At 30.8% G+C, this 20633-nt stretch overlaps 1 protein-coding gene across 3 annotated transcripts in view; it reads right to left on the bottom strand.

Annotated features, from left to right (window-relative positions):
* The window catches only part of LOC143225511 (eye-specific diacylglycerol kinase-like), a 258722-nt gene that overhangs the window by 10886 nt on the left and 227203 nt on the right, over positions 1–20633 (bottom strand). For all 3 annotated transcript variants that reach the window (XM_076455094.1, XM_076455093.1, XM_076455092.1), the window contains exons 11-22: positions 20407–20581; positions 18875–18945; positions 17539–17684; positions 16704–16822; positions 14687–14760; positions 13149–13254; positions 12410–12580; positions 10624–10646; positions 7485–7579; positions 5855–5934; positions 2809–2872; positions 569–827 (exon numbers count right to left, since the gene is read on the bottom strand). In XM_076455094.1, the coding sequence (XP_076311209.1) occupies positions 569–827; positions 2809–2872; positions 5855–5934; positions 7485–7579; positions 10624–10646; positions 12410–12580; positions 13149–13254; positions 14687–14760; positions 16704–16822; positions 17539–17684; positions 18875–18945; positions 20407–20581 (1383 nt within the window). The remainder of the gene's footprint in view (positions 1–568; positions 828–2808; positions 2873–5854; positions 5935–7484; positions 7580–10623; positions 10647–12409; positions 12581–13148; positions 13255–14686; positions 14761–16703; positions 16823–17538; positions 17685–18874; positions 18946–20406; positions 20582–20633) is intronic.

Raw genomic sequence — 20633 nt, 5'->3', positions numbered from 1 at the left:
AAAATTGAAACATTTTACCTATAATAAGGCAGTTGAGAAGAAGAAAAAAAACTATATATATTGGATATATAATATTAACATATGTATATATATATATATAAAAAACATAAATAAAGGTTAAAATTCAATATATTTGGAACAACAAGTACTCATATTGTAAAAAAAGAACATAGTAAGTAAATTAATATATGTGCATTTTATACATTTTAATTTAGTAATTAAAAATAGGTAGTATTTTTATGCGTTGTTTAAATAATTACTGAGAAGATACCTACGAATCGTAAACATAACAATGAATCCTGGAAAATTAAATACAACATCTGTATTTTACTTAAGAGCACTTTGATCGTCCACGTTCGTATCAGGTACGTTGTTTTCGAACATCTCTACATGGTTTACAAAGTGCGCTGGTACTAAATAAGACCTACAGCGTTATTTTGTATGATGCAAACGATGGCCCAAACGAATATTAAGATAAAAACATTATTACAATATCGTTTTGAAGTAAATGCTTCAATGTCATTATTAATATAACATACAAAGTTCATTAAGATATCATATTATTTACCTCTCTGAATGTTCTGAAGAAATCTGAAGCGGAGTTTCGTCTCGGCTACTGGGACTTGTTGTTCCGCTTTGTTCACTTCCATTGAACGGTACTGTTGAGACATCGTCTTCAAAACAATCTGTACTGTCTTCATTATTTGAGTCAACAGGGGCTGTATCATTAGGGTCCAGAATAAACAGTTCATCAGCACATATGTCTACCACGTAATATAAGTGTTCCTGGGCTCGATCAATTCGAAAAAACCTTTCTGCTGTACAAGCTATAGAATGTATGTTATTTGATTTAACACAAAATTGACTTAAAAATGTGTTTAGAAATTTCTGATTAAAGACACGTTTTCAATAGAAACGTATATATATTTAGATTTAATATATAACATAATTACATTGTCACTGTTTTATTTTGTCTAATTTTGGCTATTTTGTTCCACCCGCAACGGGTATCTAAACCCGATTTCTATCGTTGGAAGTCCACAGACATTCCGCTTTGTCACTGGGAGGTCAATAGAGAGTTAGTGTTTGTAGTTACCGTAAGTTAATATTTACATATATATATCAATATATTGTTATGTCTATGACTATATAGAGTTCAACGAAAACCCCGAGTCCTAAGCAACTACTATTAAAAACACATGTAACAGGCAAATTTGTACGTGACAAATCTCCACCCCATCTGTCATAACAGATAGTCTCCAAGCGAAAACAAATTTTGTTGTTTTACAAAGAACTAACTACATTAGTAAAGTAAATGTAAAGTTTTGAAGTTACTAGTAATTCAGATAACACGAAAAGAGTCCTTATCATTACAAAATCTAACTTACCACAGAGGTAAAATATATAAAGAAGAAATCAGATTGATTTCCTGCCTGCAAACGTGTGTCAAACAAATAAATCTCATTTTACAAATCTTAGAATTTGTAGTTTTGTCGCTTTTTATTTGATCCATGTTTTTAATGGTTTACGGTTTAATAGGTTTACTGCTTATTCCAGTTTGTAACTAGCAATACTGTATTTATGGCAAGTTTAATTTTCTAACTTAAAACCTCTTGTATCTAACATACAGTATTTTACCTACAATAATGGAAAGAATTATGGAAAGAAAAGCGAGTGATTTCTTTAAGTATTTTTGAATGTGAGCTTTTAAACAAAGTACTACGTGTTTTTTTTTCACACTACCATAGTATTTATCAACGTACAGTTATGGAATATTCTTCCAAATGTTCCACAATTCAGCCTAACTGATATTCCCCATTTGGCTTTTCGAGTTTTTACAGAAGTTCATACAGCCTCAAGAACATTCATATCGATACTTTCTGCTGGTCAAACTATGTTCATAAGCATTTCACTGCTTTCTTTGCTATCAAGGTATCACTCAACAGATTTGATTTATGCTTGGGATCATTTTACATTTGAAAGGTAAGCCCCCAAACTTGGATTAATCTGTTTGAGATCAGGTGTACGTTAAATCTTGTGTTTTGGCTTTCTCTTCTCAGAAACGGTTTTTGAGCAGTTACACGTCCATTGAGGCCAGATAGTGCTAAAATATATTTTACTGTTCTCTAAGTAACATTCACATCTGTATTTATAGTAATATCTCATGAAGATCACATTCTCAGGTATTTAACATCGCTTTTAAAATGTTTAGTTTCTTACGATTTGCTCCTGTATTGAATCTTCATATGGTATCCATGACATCACTCTGATTCTAGTTTGAATGTTCATGTTCACGATAACCTTTTTATTCTAGATTATAATATACTGTATGTGATATGCTTCTATTTCAGACCAAGCATATAGTATTTATGACATGATTTTGTTATGGTTTCGCTAATTTAGTGTTTTTAACTTATCACATTCTTCCCATTCTGACGTGTAATATTTTACCTGCATTATTATTCAATTCTACTATGAAACCTACAACACAATTTTATTTTTAAACAATGTTATGATGCCTAGGAAATTATACTGTTTACAGAAAGTACTATGACAATTACGAGATGTTTTTTGTTTTAACTAGAGTAACGTTAATTGTGACAATGTTTTTAGTTCTGTGATATCCTGAAGAAAGTCTTTCATTTCTAATTTATCAATGTCATTCTTAACTTTTTGATATAAAGTCAGGAATATACGATTGTTTACAACAAATTATGTTTTCTAGGGTACTATTGGCACTGGCATTTATCTCACATATTATGTTAAAGTATTTCGTGGCCACTTTTCTAACGAGAAGGTTTCACTTACAGTCCACAAAGCACCACTCAGGACATAGGTTTGGTTCCAAGTCTGATTTGTTTTCTATTGTTTTCTGTAACAACAAAATATTTGTTAATCTTTGAATATTTCTTGAGTTATTTAAGATTTTAATAATTTTTCATAATGAATTTTGTAGATACTTTCGATGCTTGAACAAACATTTTCAGTCGTTGAAATTTACATTCACAGAAAATAATAATTTTTGATTTGCATAAAAATAAGCTAATTTATCATAATTTGACACCGAAAACTAGTTTTCAAGATTAATTACAGCTATTTACTGTGGTGAATAAGAACTGACATACTTTTGCAAAGAGAACAAATTGGTAAAATTGCGAACCTTGCATATATAACCACCAATTTATTAATATTTAAATGAAACATATTATTTGATTCTTTATAAGTTTAAGGAAGGGAATAAAACATATATGTTACGAATTAATTATCAAAAGATAAAGCGTGGCCCACACATAACGACGCCAATGAATTATCATGTAATCTTTAGGAAAGCTTAGTCTGAAATTGCTAAATCTCACGTCTTTATGGCAAAAATAATCAATGAAGAAAACTACAAATAACAAAGAAACATCTGTGAACACGTTCTAAAAGTTCAACGACAGCAAAGCATAATTTTAAGTGTCGGACGTTTACATCTCTCTGACTAATTGAGACCAGACTTCCAAGTGAATGTTGCTTTTAACTAACAATAAAATTCGACTTAGAATCAATAATAGTGCGTAAGCCGTTAAGAAAATTTAAGTGAAACACTAAATTTTCTGAGGCAGTTCAACTATTTCATGCACATGTGGCGTTTACCCGCCTGATATCAATATTAGACAAGTTACACAATTAACCTTATACTACTGAATTAAAAAAAAAGACACATACGCATAGGTTTTCAGACAAATAATCAGATAAATAATCAGCCAGCAAGCGTTTATTTCTAATCTTTATACCAACAATTTGTTAATATGTTCATAAAGAAAAATTCGAGTCGTAGTCGTACCAATCAACAAATGTTGGCCACTTTATCATTGTTTGTATATAGTAATTCTTTGGTCACTTTTCTGGTTCGTTTATTATTGATATTTAATTCCTTTGATCAGCCACATAACTTATATCGTTTATCAACATCATATTTAAAAAGGTTTCATATTTTTATTTAAATATCAACAGATGTAATAAATCCGTGTTGTGTTTTCTATTCTGTCCAAGTAACATTCGAATATACTCTTCACAGTTGGTTACTTAAGCCTTTAAGTAAATGCGTACTAGTAGTGCTTAATGTAAGTTCAAATCTCAAACAGAAACATAATATTACATCATTTCTTTGTTACATGAATCATATTTCTTCATAACTAGGTACTACTGGACCTAACACCCTTTTCTCTTTCTCGTGTTTGAAGTGGTATCCTTTTGATAGAAAAAGCCATTTTACTTAATTTAAATTATTACTAATGTACTATTTAAGAAAATGTAAAAGGCTTCTTACAAACAAATGAAATAAATGCAACCTATTTGGGAGTAAATAGTCCGAATTTATGTTAACATCACATTTAAATAAAAATATTGGCATAACACACGCTTCGTAATAATATTTACTAACAGGTGTGATTAATGGTTAATCTTTCTTATATTTGTTTGCTTAAACCCGCAATTCCTTATTTTTCCACTTTCATAAATAGTTCGCACAAAGTCATCTCACTATACTTTCTTTAAGTTTTAAATATATCTATGTTCATATTAATGAAAGATCAAAAAAGTTTATACCCGTTTACATAATTAAAATTAAATAACCACTGTTTATTACTATGTTGTTCGTCTGCAGTTGCGCATAGTTACACAATGTATTATTCGTGCTCTGCTCACTGCGGGTATCTAAACCCGAAGCGTATGGTTATAAACTTTCAAATTTATCGCTGAGCTATCAGGGAAATTAGTATTGTAATATTGTTCTTATTAAAACTGCTAGTTGCCGTTTTTGTTCGATATTTTATCTGTAATATAGTGAGATATTTGTTTTCATCTACAGGCAGATCTTGTATTTTTATAATTAAAATATGGTATTGTATTCTAGCGTTTAAACTTTATTAATGACATATACGTCAGCACAAAAAAACCCTGAAAGAATTATTTCCACTATTTACACAAAGTAATACTTTATTTAAAATAATTCTGGTTTGGATTTTGTGTATAACAAAAAAGCTTCATTAATTAGAGCTGGAGCCAATTTGTACAGTATAGTTTGGATATTTTTTGACACATTTACTATTATTTTCACTTGGAGAAAATTATAACTTTGTCGAAAATGTGCACTAGTAATTCGAAGCTTGTACTATCGAAAATTAATAACATTATTTGAAAACAAGAGTCCTAGATAAATTTAAACGTGATATTTGAATATTTCTGGATCGATAAAACAAAAAGATATTATATTTGATCTTTATATGTGCTTTGTTAATTCAGTTTTCTGATGCGAAATGAAAATTTCGAATATATGGACACTTTGGTGCTAAAAAAATGGTCGTTGCGCGTATGAATTGTAGAGATAATGGTTTATTTTCAAAGAACATTTTCATAGAGAGCTTAGACAATTGTATTTTTAAAGGCAAATCTGCTAAGATTATCTGTCACCATCTCTAATTTTTAGCTACTGATAAAAGAAGGCAGAAAGTAAGCAACACCCTAACTCCTACCATTTACATTAAGGGACTGGCTGTCACACTCATAACGCACATATACCTGAAAGTATTAATAATATATTGTGGCATCATACGGATTTCAAAGCGGTTTGCCAGTTTCGAAATCCAGGACTGTCCTTACAATATAACTTAAGCTGTATTATAAAGTACTCAAGATGGACATTTCTAAGGAAGTTAGAATTACGCATCTCATGCGTTAAACATTTAACACTCTGATTCTGATAAACAAAGACAGTATTGAAGTTTATTATCTATCGTATTTATTGTACTTAATAAACATATGTTTATACATTGTCACAGATAGCCAAAAAAAAAGTAATATGAACTTTTACCTCTAAAAGCTCATTAATTCGAGTTCGAATTTGTTCCAAATCAGTATCTAGGTCTACACATAGTTTTCCTAGAGGTACAGCTGGAAATATATAAACGTTTATCATCCTTCAAAAACAATTAAGTGTGAAAAACTACAAAAATAAAATGTGTAGAGTTAGTCCGTTAAAAACACATTTGTGTCCGAGCGAATCTATTTTGTACGATACTCTAGACATGTTAACAAAGATTGTTTAAAAATCATACTAAATATAAATCAAACAACTTAACAGAAATATGGAAATATTAAATGAAATATTATTTCAAGAAACACAAACAACACGTCATTTATTTTAAATAACACGAATGAAAACAACTTTTGAACGTACCTACAGTTACAGTAGAATCACCACTGAAATGTTTTAAAGATTCTTTTAAATTAAAAATACACAACAGAGGGCGTGTGTTTTTTTCTTATAGCAAAGCCACATCGAGCTATCTGCTGTCTCCACAGAGTGGAACTGAACCTCTGATTTTAGCAGTGTAAGTCCGTAGACTTACTGCTATTCCAGCAGGGAATTACAATAGCGAACAGTAAATATAAAAAACAGTTAAAATATCTCTATAAACCAGAACCAGTAGGCTGTATTTTACTGATATCAACTCAGTATGGAGCTTAACGTATACATAGAAGTAGCTAATGAAGATGAAGACCCTTTATTCTTCTGAAGAATAGTCAACTATTTAAAAGCGCTCAAGTTTTTTGGTTTTTTTAATTCGTCACACCATTTATGTTTGATACTGTGTACTAACTCTTTTATCAGAATAACTCATGTTTATATTCAGTCATTTATTATAATTATTTTAGAAAGTTTTTAGGTAACGAAGTATACAAAAACAATGCTTAAAGACAGCAGTTGCCTAGAAGTTTGATGTTGACAATGTTTCAGATAATTAATAGAGCCCAACCAGACTGGTGAAAGATTTAGCTTAGAAAACGAAACGTTGTCAATATCAGAAACTTCTATGTTGTAGCAATTCATAGCCAATGTTCATTTATTATATTAATTATTCATTTTTATAACGTTAAAAATACTCAAGCAGATTTTAATGTATAGTGGTTTTCCAGTGTAAAGTTAACGCAATGACTGAAAATATTACAATAATGTCGTCTTAGTTTCCCAATATTTGTTTTTCTACATCATCACCAATTAAAGGAAAATGCGTTGAATTGCTGAGGTTATCCTTTCTTTCCGCTGTCTTCTCTTAACTAGATCAGAGTCAAATATTTCTCTCACTGGGCAAAAATTTACATAATGGGCCATTTGTGATATGATCACTGCGAGAATCGAAATCCTAATTTTAACAACATAAGGCTTCAAGCCGACCACTGAGCTGTTGGAAGAGTATGACGTTACTGTAGACTAACAAAGATAGTGGTCAAGCCTTATTTACAGAGTATTTTTATATCTTATTGAATAAATATTTATTACTTGCAAATATTTAGTCTATCTGATGAGGTTTTAAACATTAGATGTAGTGTAACTTGTTTTATTAAAATAAATTAAGTCCAATTAACTAATTTTAAAATGGATCAATTCTATCACTATAATATATATAGTTTATTTATAGACGCACACAGAAAGAACTTACAAATTTCTTTCAGTTTTTCCTTATCGTAATGGAACGTCTCGTATTCTGTCATACTGAGCCTTCGAACCTCCACTGTCAGTTTCTCCAACGTAGGCCTAAAATAGAAACATTATATATTGAAGAAAGACGCGTACTTACGCATTAAATATTAGTAAGGCTTAAAGGGCATGATTTAAGTAGAAGGTGGAATGAAATTCCTGTTAAATTAAATTTAGAGTATTATTACGGTTAGCTTAAATACTTAAGGTTAATTCTTGAATTAGAAAACACTTTTAATCTATTTTGGATTGATGTTAGATTAAAACCACACGTCCGGTAATTTATGTTTCATGTTTCACTGTCGGTAAGGGAGACATAATCAACGTGTTTCTACGTAAAATACATGGGAAATGATCTGCAACAAAAAATATTTCTGGTACTTCAACAACGACAGTTTACTTCTGAAATAGACAATGCTTTCATTTGATGCTGTACGTTATTAAACAGTCGAAGTGTAGAAAATAATAATTTTGAACATACGCACACAAAAGTTTATTTCTCTTTACAACAAGAAAGCAAGCAACATCAATGTTCGGGTCAATAGTAATTCAACGATATGATATTGTGCATTTTTCCATAGTTTTCGAGCTTTCGTCTCTGGTGTACGGATACTTGCTGTCATTGAAACCCAATAACAACACAATACTACCTATGTGTCATTGACCTTAATTAGTATATTGGGTTTTTCGTTTCCAACTCACAATATTTCTAAGGTACACATATTTTTTGTAACAGTATGTTGTTTCATAACATCTGTAATTTTCAAAAATGTCTTTTCCTGCACACTTGTTTTAATTATGTTTCATTAAGAACCACATTTATTGAAATATTTAATGTGTTTCCTGTAACTGTTAGTTACATATGGTTACATTTGCTCTTAGTTTATATAATGTTTATATAGTAATATTTCCACATCAGTAGCTACCCATTTCTTTTTGCTGTATTTTTTGACAATATGGTATAAGAGTCTAAGGAAACTGTCACGTGTGTACAACAGCCGTTTTAATTCTACTCAACACTTCTTTTGCTTTTCAGTATATTTAAATTTATCTTGTTTGTTTCCATATCGGTAAATAAAACCATTTTTATTCACTGTTTTAACCGTTTAATAACACAAATTTTCGTTTTCTTATTTACATTAAAAAGTGCATTCAATTATTTTCACAGGCATTTTGCCAACTTTTATCTTATTGGTTGGTTTTATTGTTCATAATTTAATTACTTGACATCCTATAAAATTGTTTTTAGTTTGTCTAAAGCTGTTATCTTACGCTTATAGCGCTAATATAGAAACATTATATAACTTTGTGAGGTTGTACTGGTTTTCTGGTGACAGTAATCCAGTCGTTCCAAAGGATCAGTTTCCGTTATGTTTGACTTAAAGATGCATCATTAATCAGACGAACTAAACGTAATCAAACCTAAAAAGGGAAAAGCCACTCCCTCATCAGTATTTGATTATGTGATTTTTCAAGACAGGATTATTACTTCAGAGCTGATTCCTAATAAACTCTGTCATGTATTGTTCTCCTTTTTACTGTGTTTTCAGGGTTAGAGAACGTAATCCGAGAAGCAGCGAATAAGAAAAGCGTTGAATATTGTTATAAAGTTATATAAACTATTGTAAACATGGTAGAGTTTTGGGTTTAATGGACTGCTTCTATCTCTTACTAAAGAGGGACGATGTTTCGGCTTACATAGTGAGTCCTTCTGCTTGGAGAAAACCCCAATATGTACATCGAAACGTCGTCCCAGTCTATATTGTTGAACAGGCTATTTTTGATAGCTTCACGAAATATGTTCGAAATAATTTTAAAGTGATTATTTGGAATAAAACAGACAGTGTTTGATGCGTATAAGTTCATTAGTGTTAGAAAACAAAGTGTAAAACACAAATAAATTATATCTCAATACCAACTTGTGTAACAGCAAAATTAAAATTTTTAAAATGTAAATCTTGGATACATATAAGTATGTGTTTCCGAATATGTATTTCTAAACATATTCAGTTTAGAAATCTAAACTGTTTATTGTTAACATGATAAAAGATCGAACTTATATCATTCTAAACTGTTCGGAGTCTTCCTGAAATTAATATTTATTTTACAATATAAGGTCTTTGAAAGGAGTACATATAGAAGAACAGTATACTTCCAACTACTCTTTATGAAGATTCGTTTGGTGTGTTTGAGTTTCGCACACAACAACATGAGAGATATCTGCGCTAGACGTCTTTAACGTGGCAGTGAAAAACTAGAGGGAAGGCTTGATTTGTTTTGAAATTCGCGCAAAGCTACACGAGAGCTATCTGCGCCAGCCGTCCCTAATTTAGCAGTGTAAGACAAGAGGGAAGGCAGCTAGTCATCATCACCCACTGCCGACTCTTGGGCTACTCTTTTACCAACGAATAGTGGAATCGACTGTCACATTATAACGCCCCCTCGACTGAGAGGACGAGCATATTTGGTGAGACGGAAATTTGAAGTCGAACGCCCTAACCACCTGGCTATGCCACGCTCTTTCTTAAAGTGCTGAACATATTTCAATTGTTGCTTCTCATAGATTTAATAAGAATAACTTTAATTAGCGTCACAACTTGATTTAATAGTTTAAAATATTCGATTCTTAATATATATTATTTTTGTCATTAGCCTACGTTTTTAAAGCTCAAAAAAGCCTCGACAAGCCTTTTGGCAAAGCCACTGTAGACTAGCTAATGCTTTTCCACGAACTCGTTGTTTAGATGGAATCTTGATCCACAGTTTCACTTGAACTATAATTAATAATATATAAAAGTATTATAAACAGGTTCACAAAACGTTTAACAGTTCCACAGATATCAACAGCGGAAAAGTAGGTTTTCTTAATGACGCACAGAAAACTGGCAGCACGACCGAAACAGCCGGACTAGAAATGCTTCGAATCAAAATATATTAATTGTGAACATTAACAAATTCTTTAACGAACACTTACTAACTATACAGACCCAGTACTAAACTTTAACTGGACTATCTGGTATAACAACTTTAGGAGCCACTGCTGTCAATGTCTATTTAAGAAGTTGACTAAGAAACTAATCGTAACACGAAATGCTACTTACATTGATTGCACATCATCATGTCTCTGGAAGAGAAAAGTGTACAAGTTTTGTAGTTCACTTAAAATAATTAAGAGCAAAAAATAGAACTTAATATTGTGTAAATTTATATTAAAACGATGAAATAAAAATTTTACATAATTTTATTTCCCAGAGAAGCGATAACTATATTATATATATACATTACACATTTTATATAGCAGCTGATGAGAAAAGTTCAAAATTAACTGTTCACATCTGGTACGATACAGAGAAATGTCCATCTATTTCTTAATAATATTATGCTTTTTATCAAAAGATAAAAAGCGTACCCTACTCTTGTAATAGCACGTTTGAAATTTATAAAACAAATTGTGTTTGTGTTTTTCTTATAGCAAAACCACATCGGGCTATCTGCTGAGCCCACCGAAAAAAATCGAACCCTCGATTTTAGCGTTGTAAATCTGTAGACATACCGCTGTACTAGCGGAGGGCAGGTGCTCTACTGCCCTCTATTAAGAAATGCAATAAAAAGAAATGGCCGCCACTATTGCAGGAATGCATAAATTCAGCTGAAGTTTCTATATTAATAGCTATCATAAGGCTGATATGAAGGTCGTTTCTTGAGTTATATCGGCTTCCTTTTTGACCTGTGAACTTTCAACTTTGATCCGTATGACACTTTTGCAGCTAGTTACTGTTGAGTAATTAATTACGTGATACTGTGGAAGGACGTTAAGAGTTGGTAAAGTATGAAGTCACCATGTATATTCTGCATACCATACTTCTGGGTACTTCTTAAATCTTATACAAATGAATATTGTAATATTATGTTGTGTTATAAATTAATTGTGTGAAAGTTAGGATATTTCTGTCATTTATCACAATATCCAACACTACATTTTTTAAGGGAAATGACGTTTTCCTCATTTTGTAGTTTTTGTTTGTTTTGAATTTTCGCGCAAAGCTACACGAGGGTTATCTTTGCTAGCCGTCTCTAGTTTAGCAATGAAAGACTAGATAGAAAACAGTAGCTTAACTCTAGGGCTACTATTTTATGAACGAATAGTAGAATTAGCCATCACTTATAACGTTTTCACGGCTGAAAGAGTGGGTATGTTTAGTGTAACAGGGATTCGAACACGCGACCCTGAGATTACGAGTCGAACGTCCTAACCATCTGTCCATGTCGGGTCCTGCTTGGAATTATATAGGATGCAGTTTTTAGAAGTTGGTACGTAATACAATGTAAATTAAACGATATTTAAAACAAGACTATCAAAAAAGTTTGAAGAAACAAAAAAAAACGTAATTCCGTAGAGAAAAATTCATTGTTTGATTTAGAAAACAGTTACACTTCAAAAGACTGTAAATAGTGAATGTAGTGAAAGTAACGACATAATGAAAAATGATTTAGAAAAACTTACAATAATACAGTTTAATTACGAACATAATATGTAAATTATCTGCAGAAGAAAAACTCTACTTATGTTTCTGTTTTCAGTGCTCCTAGAACTTTTTAATATTACTTAATTTTGTAAATGGTTATGAATGCACATTAAAAATATTAATTGATAATAAAATCAAGTATTTTTATTTTTAAAACAGTCTGAAAATTGGTATTGCACTTTACGAACCTGTTAGCTCTTGTGAGGAAAGAGAAATGAAAACAAGAAAAAAAATAATATTTCTATTTCTTGAAACTTTTAACACAAGAACTTTTACATATATTAACGCGGAAGTCCTAGTATAACAATATAGCAAATAACGACATATACTCTAATATATAAATACTTATAAAACGATATACCTTTGCTTTAGCAACCATACTGATTTTGTTCCGAAGGTAAAGTTCAATTATAGAAGGAAGCAATTTACAAGGTTCTCCATCCACTTGCATAGGAATAGTACGAGAAGTGACAATACGTACATGTCGACACTGAGCAAGACAGGTTCCATGTCCTCCTGCTTGGAGCAAGGGCTGTAAACACAACTCTGTGATTTTTTTTTATTATGCGGAACCTGAGATTTTGTGGTTAAGTTTCTTTATTTAATCAAATTCAAATCCATATGATCCTTTCAATTACAGAGATATACATATTAATACAAAGACTAAGCATTATTTATAAAACAAAACATAATTGTTTCTTGTTAAGCACAAAATTACAAATATAACTTTTTGCGCCATGTCCATCGCAGGTATTGAACACAAATGTTTAGCGTTATAAGGTTTCACACTTACCAGTGAGGCACGAAAGAAGAGGAGATATCAAATATCAAGATATTTACGTATAGTGCCCATTGCCTGTAACACCATGTTTGTAACAGCACTCAAAGTTAATAAAGTAATTTAATGATATCTAATACTGGTATTCCTGTCAATCCAATTTCTAGTCGATGGTACAATGTGTTTAGCAACCAAAATATAACACAATCACGAGTGTTAATCTAACTGGTGGAAATTCATTATAATAATACCGTGAAATGTGTTGTCAAGATATTTTAAAACCGAATGATTACTATGTAGACTCTTTCTAATAATTACTTACAAGTTGGTACGTTGTGAGACCTATAATCTCTATTAATCCATCATCTGTCTTTTGAAGTTCAAAACTTGCTCCAGGACTTATCCAAGGTCGGGTTCCTCCACCATAGCTGGAAATCAACAACAAAAAATGTTTTATTCATCTGAAAACTCATTGGTCATTTTCTACGATAAAATCATTCTAAGTATTCGAGGCTTAAAAATTAACGAGTAAACTGAAAAGGCACATGTAATTTTTCGTTCTAAGATTATAAGTATTTAACTTATGCAAACGATGCTGACTATTAAATACCGAATGTTTTGGTTTGTTTTGTGACAATGTGCATCTGTATTTGAAATTTAGTCTTCAGTCCTTCTTTTTGCAATTGAATCTATATTTAACTTGAGGTAAAAAATTACTGGTTCACCAATGACAAATAATTATATTCATACTGTAATAAAAGATTAAAATGTTAATAAGTATTTGCGTGTTAGATAAAGCAAGATATTTAATATGGCCTGTAAGTCTTCTGTTCTTTTTTTACGTGCGAAATGTTTCCTCATAAGTACTCTCTAGCTTGTGAATCCATTATGCTACAGTACCTTTACCAAACCTCACGAGAAAATATAATTTAAAATACAAAAGTAAATAAAGGGCAGCTGCCCGTTAAAGACGCGATAAACCTGACTATATCAAATGTAAAACAACTAGCTGTTCATCGGTTACCCTTCAGTGCTGTTTGACAGCGCTTTTAAAGTGTTTTTATTGTGGAATCTACAAAGTAGTATATTCGTACATTGTCTACCGTTAGGATTCGAATCCTGAATTTTAGCATTGTAAGTCAGAAAACTTCTCATTGACTCGCGGGATAACATTTGAATAAGCAATACCAGTATAAATCCAAGAGTTATAACACCAGAAACACACTAAGTCTTTAGTCCGTATCTCAAATATTAATAACATATTATTGGTGTTATACTAATAAGTGCTATAAATGTCACTCATATTTCAAATCCATATCATGATATGTCTTCGTTGTAAGCATATAACACAAGAAGTACATTGCATGATGTGTCACTTTTGACTACGTTTACACACATGGCACATATGTTAAAGATTTTTCTCTCTGCTACTTCTATAACACCTACGCTTCTTCAGTACTTCTTGTACCAAAAGGACAAGGTTAATAAGATAACATATTGTTTCAAATGAATAATCAGTATCTACTGCAACAGTTTAAACGTAATGAATCTTAGAATTTCGGACCAAGTACGTAAACATTATGCACTCTTCAAACTGTTTCTGTAACGAAACAAAACAGATTACCTGAACAACTTTCTACATTATGCTTTTGCCATTCTTTGTAAACAAAAACGTACAAAAATAATGTTATTTTGATCTATAAAGTAAATAGTGTATATTTTCTGGGTAAGAACACGTACCAACTACATAAAAAGAACACCCGTCAGGGCTTAGAGATTCGCGAGAAAAAGCATGACACAGCTATACATGTAAAAAGTATTGAAAATTCAGTGAAATAAAAAAAATTTCTATGAACTAACCTTGGAATGTTTAAAAACAAAATAGCATGGATACGGAGTTCTTTCAACCTTGGGGTCAAGTCTTGGCCATCGCACTAGAAATTACACAAGTTATGTATTTGATATAATATGTTTTAATAAGTATAACCATCTTTTTATTTGCATATTAACACACCAGAGGTATTATTATTATTTTTTTTCTCTAGGTAAATATCTTAGTAATAGCATAAATTGCAAAAAATATAAGCCCTTGGCTACGTTAGAAAAATTAGATATTTAGTTAGATTTTAGAGCAAGGTATTTTAAATACAAAATTTTTTTGGGTAACACACCAAAACATACAACATCAAATTAAAACCATCTTATTTTATTATAATGGTCATTGAAATGGCAGGAAACTTGTGAGATAACTAAATAAAAAACGTAAAACCTGAAAGTTAATAATGAAAATACAAGCGTTAAATATAAGAAGGTTATTGTCTAAAAATCTCTAAATTACTTTTTATTAATAGTTTGTAAACATGCTATGTACAAGAAAGTCTAATTTTATAAAATGTTTACAAAATTAAAATCAATATGTGTTTATTTTACTAATGAGCATCGTTTCGTTAAACCTCTGATTCTGTTTTTTCTTAAATATTTTTTTACAAATGAAACAACATTTTGGATCAGAATTCTATTTTGCCTTCAATTAAGCAATTTTTTGCATTAGAGTAATAAGTTAGTTAAATAATGACACGAGAGTGTCTCTCGAAACTATCCAGAGAGCTTGATTTGATAGTTTTGTATTATTATGAAAAAAATGTTTAATGGAATTTGTAAAGCATTTTTCAACTGGTTCACAAGAATGAAACCCATGCACTCTCTACACAGTAAAATTCCTCAAGATAAACAAGTGTCCATTTGGTGTGTTTAATCACATAATTTACGTAAAAAGGTTGTTACTCTAGTACGATGTTTTACATATATATATATATATGTGTGTGTGTGTGTGTGTGTGTGTATGTGGGTCAAATATATATATATAGATATATATATATAAATTCATTATCATTATTAAAAGTTATCGTGAGATTTGTATACTTTTATTTTTATTAGCAAAAATGTAATTTAACATTACCTGTTGTCCATATTTTCGTCTATACATTGAAACATAACAACATTCAAGTCTAATTTATTTCAAACACGTGACTACGTTAAATAAGTTAACCACGTTTTCAAATCATTTTAACGCTAGGTTACTCTACTATATTGTGCATGGTTTCAAGCGACGTACATCTATGCCAAAACCACTTAATTCATTAACGCTCATAACAGGACATTACTAACAAGAATATTAGTTCGTATTTTCAAAAAATTTCTGGCAGTTTCATTTCCTTACGATTGTTTGTAAGTGTTGATTAATAATTAAGGTTTACGAACGATTAATAATGCTCAATAATTTAATATCGTTTATTTTGCTAGACAGTCAATCACTACCATGTTATTTTAAATGTTTGAGAGGCCCTACTTTGCAGTATAACTGCTATAAAACTACACATTCTCATTTACAGGGCCCACGTGATAGGCTGGTACCTCACATGAGTCTATTATTTTACATAGAAATTAAGTGAAGAATTCTTCTATACATTTGCTGAGAGGAGAAGATCCTAATAAAGCGTCTTCCCATTGAAACTTCTACAATATTTTTTTCACCATACATTTCAATCTGTAGCAAAAACATGTTTTCAATCGATTAAATAACGCTTCAGCTTTACTGTTATCTTATGGTGGGTTAAAGCATTATAGTATGGAGGTGAATTACTCTTTGTTTTGGCTTAAAGAACATTAATTTATGATAAAGAGTTTAGTTTATTATCATTATTGTATGTTTTGCTTTTGTGTGCACTGAACCTATCACATTACACGCACAAAGAAAAACAAATGTCAAATACAAAAGATTCAATGCAGTCGCTACACTATGTACAGATAACCTGTTCTTTACTTTGAATTTGAAATATTGGAAATAATTTCCAACATACAGTACTAGGGAATATACCTCAAGCGTCACAAAGTTACAGAGATCTTTCCATTTTCTTTGCAGTAAGTCCTTTCCTCCAGCTTGTCCGTAAAACATTTTGTTTCTAAGCCTGCTGTTGAATCTGTCTGGACGAGCTTCTATAATAGCATTAATATTAAATTCCAGAAATAAATACTGAAGGATAGATCAAAGTTTTTTGCCACTACGCTTGATTGTACTAAGCTATAGTGCCATGTATTAATAAATAGAAAAATATAAATATAAAAGGTACTATTTTTGCTCAAAGTGATTTCAGTGTTTTTTCACTGGCATTTTAACAGATTCTACTTTGTATCTTAAAACTGAAAATCTTTCTTTTTTTAACACTTCTGGTAAATGTTAGAATTTATTTCTATTATTCAAGTTTTATAATCATAAATGCAACTATTTTTAATCTTTAGTATGTTAGTTAAACTTATCTAGTTAAAACTCTGAAATACTGTCAAGTTAAACTATATTTGTTTAACTGTCAGCACAATCTGTTTTCGGTCTGTCTGTATTTAGAACATTATCGAAAGTATTTATCTGACTGACTTACATTTGTAATACTTTCTAGTCATATAATAAGAAAAAAAAAACGATTTGCTGTCTTGAAATAACAGACATTTTTCTCACTAAGAATTACAAAACATCAACCAAAGCTTGAAAACTAGATGCAACATGTTTCAAAGACTTGAGCTCAAAAACTCATTTAAAGCTAATAAAACCCTTTATTTCATGTTTTATCTGTTAAACGCTGGACGTCTACATAAAGTTCGCAGAACATTTTTTTTTTATATATATTGAAAGTTATACGGCATATAAATTTTCTCACCTCTTGCTTCATGAAATTCTAAAGCTATATGAGCATCAACACCGAGGGAAAAATAATTATTGAAAACGTTCAGGGGTAAGTTATCTTTACCCTCTTCGCATGTTGACGGGTCCACATCCGAATTTTTCTCAACCTGTATATCCCACCTAAGGAATATAGATTTAGAGTTTATGAAATTCAATCTGCTTATTGTAATTAAAGTCATTAGGCTGACAAGAAGTTGTTGTCATAAAACATCTTTGACACTGCCACCTAACACTCAGACAACTAGGCCAATAAGTCTGCTTTAAAAGTAGATCGTCAAGAAAGAAAAGTGTCTAGGTCACAATTATATTAATAAACAAAATTCTTATATTATTGTTCTAATTTAAAGTAATATAAATTGTACAAAAATAGGAAATGAATACAAATATTTTCAAGTGTGTGAATACATGTTTATAAATTTATCAGATTATCTTTAGTGTAAAACAAAAACGATGATATTTCGTGTTAATAATACGACATTAGACACATAATCATACTGATAAATATTTCAAAGTAAAACTCACCCACTTTTGCAAGAGAAATGCCTGAAATGCTTGATAAAACAAACTTAAACATGATCAGTGATGTCGAGAAAACCCACTTGTAGAGAAATATATATGCAAAAACGGCTCGTTTGGGTTGAGAAAATATTTTACGTAGAAGACCGAACAACGTTGTTCGCCCTTCTACGTAAAATATTTTCTCAACCCAAACGAGCCGTTTTTGCATATAAACTTAAACATGCTTCAAACTTAAGACATTAAAGATTGATCTGTGAAACTGAAGTATTAAAATTTTAAAATCACGAATCTTCTTTTACTTTTAATGATAGGTCTTGCACCTTAAGAAGAAAATTGTATGATGAAATGATTTGGTTAACTTGCAGCCTCTTTTATGAAGTTCTCTCATATGCGGAAGCAAATTAATTAATTGATCAAAATCGTTGTTGATAAGTCTAGCTAAGGACAATGATGAACAGAACCTTCGTATAACAGAACTTAATCATTCACACGCAGAGATAGCAACGTAACAATGCTAGCACATAATTTAAGGCTTAAATTATAAACCGAAATAAATTAGATCGTCTAATTGTATTTAAGGTCTGTAATAAAAGCAATACTTACTTCAAATGGCTATTATAAACTAATGAAACTGTTATTTGTTATCAAGTTTAAGCGTTTTGGGTTGACTAGTTACCAAGTTTAGTTTTTATGTCTGACTAGAACTTTTATTTGATCACTCTACATAAGTTCTGTCCTTTAAAACTTTAGGTTCAAAGACCACTTTTGCAACGTATATAAACGTGCCCTACCTGTCTAGTTGAACTATATCTCCAGCTTGAATGTTCGACAGAATCTTTGAAATCGGTTCATCCGTGTAACCCTAAAAACATTGTAAAACGATAATAAAGATGTGATGATCGAACACACGTCAAAAGAAGTATTAAAATCACAGAGTTAAGGTGTAGTCATAAAATGTAAGTTAAAGAAACAATATTTCAGTGTAGTTCGTAGTTACAGACATGTCTTTGTATTCTTTCATTTTCCACATTTTCAAAGATATAAGACCTTTAGCGGTGACAGTTTCTATTATCGATTTTAGTTAGGTTGAGAAGTCCTGATATTATTCAAAAGTACATTTCATAATTGATTATTTCATAGGATTTGCTATCCAGTGTGAGCTTATAGATTTTATTATCATAAATGGTACTTTACCTAAACTGACTTTCAACAGATCTAGTCAAATCAGCATTTGTTGTAAAATTTACACTATGTAATTACTATTGGAAACAGGTTTTAAGTACGTAATGTTACGTATTATAATTTATCTCGGGCGAGTTTTCGATTTATTATGTTAGGTATGATAACGTATCACGATTTAAAATAGCTGACATTTGAACTTGGTTTATTGAATGTGGATATGTATGAAAATCATAATGTTTACCAAGAAGATTGATACACACAATTTTCTTTCTTAACAAAAATGTATTTTAATACGCAAACAATAATACTCTTTATAATAACGGTTATTACAAATAATAAAATATATAGAAATTTATAAACGATACTGACTCTTCTATCTGGTCTTTCACTGAATATTTTATCGACAGTTCACAAGGAGCGAAATAACTTTATGTTGATTCACAGGTACAATTCACTTAACAGGGAAGCTACCTAGCTGTTTCAATGAACACACGTAAGTTTTTAATGACGAAAATATCTGATGTTTTCATAGAAATAATAACGTCCGAATTTAATTCTCTGAAGTCCGAAGGTAATATGCTCAAGCTAAACGGTTTGTAATGTTTGAAACCTATAAACATTCCTGGTCAAATGTTTATAGTTTTCCGATTAATAAGCTTTTATCACAATTATAGCTTTCAAGATTTTAGTACACTGACTGTAGCAAATCAAGAATATTAAACTGTCTCCCTACGTGTTGCGATTTATAAACTTTAAGGCGAGGGTCTAGAAAGTTCAGTTGATCCAACAATACTGGTATTTACGTAAATATATACCTTGTTGATTTTCACGCTCGAGAATCTTCTACAAATTTAGACAACAGGCAGGACTTTAGGAATACACATTTAATAATATAAGTTACATACATATCTGAATATATATTAAATTTAAACATTTTCTTATTAAATCCGTTACACTATGTCTGTTAAATATTATTAAAAGAAGTAATATATTGTTCTGACATCATATTTAATACGCATAATGACAAGAAGAATGAAACCTTTATAAACAAGTTTTATATATCCTCGTTTTCTACCCCCTATGCAATGATAAATACTTGTATGAAATATTATCATTATACATATAACGGCAAACTACTCACCCCACCCCAGCCAAGTGCTCTAGCCAAGTCGTTTCCAGTACCTAGAGGTAATACTGCAACAGGAGGGGAAGGACTTAAGCCTATTTCATCAAGAGCAGAAAGAACCCAGCCCGCTGTTCCATCACCCCCACAGGCTAATATCCTTAGGTTTGGAACCTTTCTATACAATTCTAGTCTGTAATATCCAACATGCATTTAAGAGTAAACTCCTCAGGGCTTGTAATAAT

The sequence above is a fragment of the Tachypleus tridentatus genome, chromosome 9, assembly GCF_004210375.1.
Source record: "Tachypleus tridentatus isolate NWPU-2018 chromosome 9, ASM421037v1, whole genome shotgun sequence".
Classification (NCBI taxonomy): Eukaryota; Metazoa; Arthropoda; class Merostomata; order Xiphosura; family Limulidae; genus Tachypleus; species Tachypleus tridentatus.
Note: the sequence above shows the minus strand (reverse complement) of the source record. Positions and strands in the feature narration are given on the sequence as shown.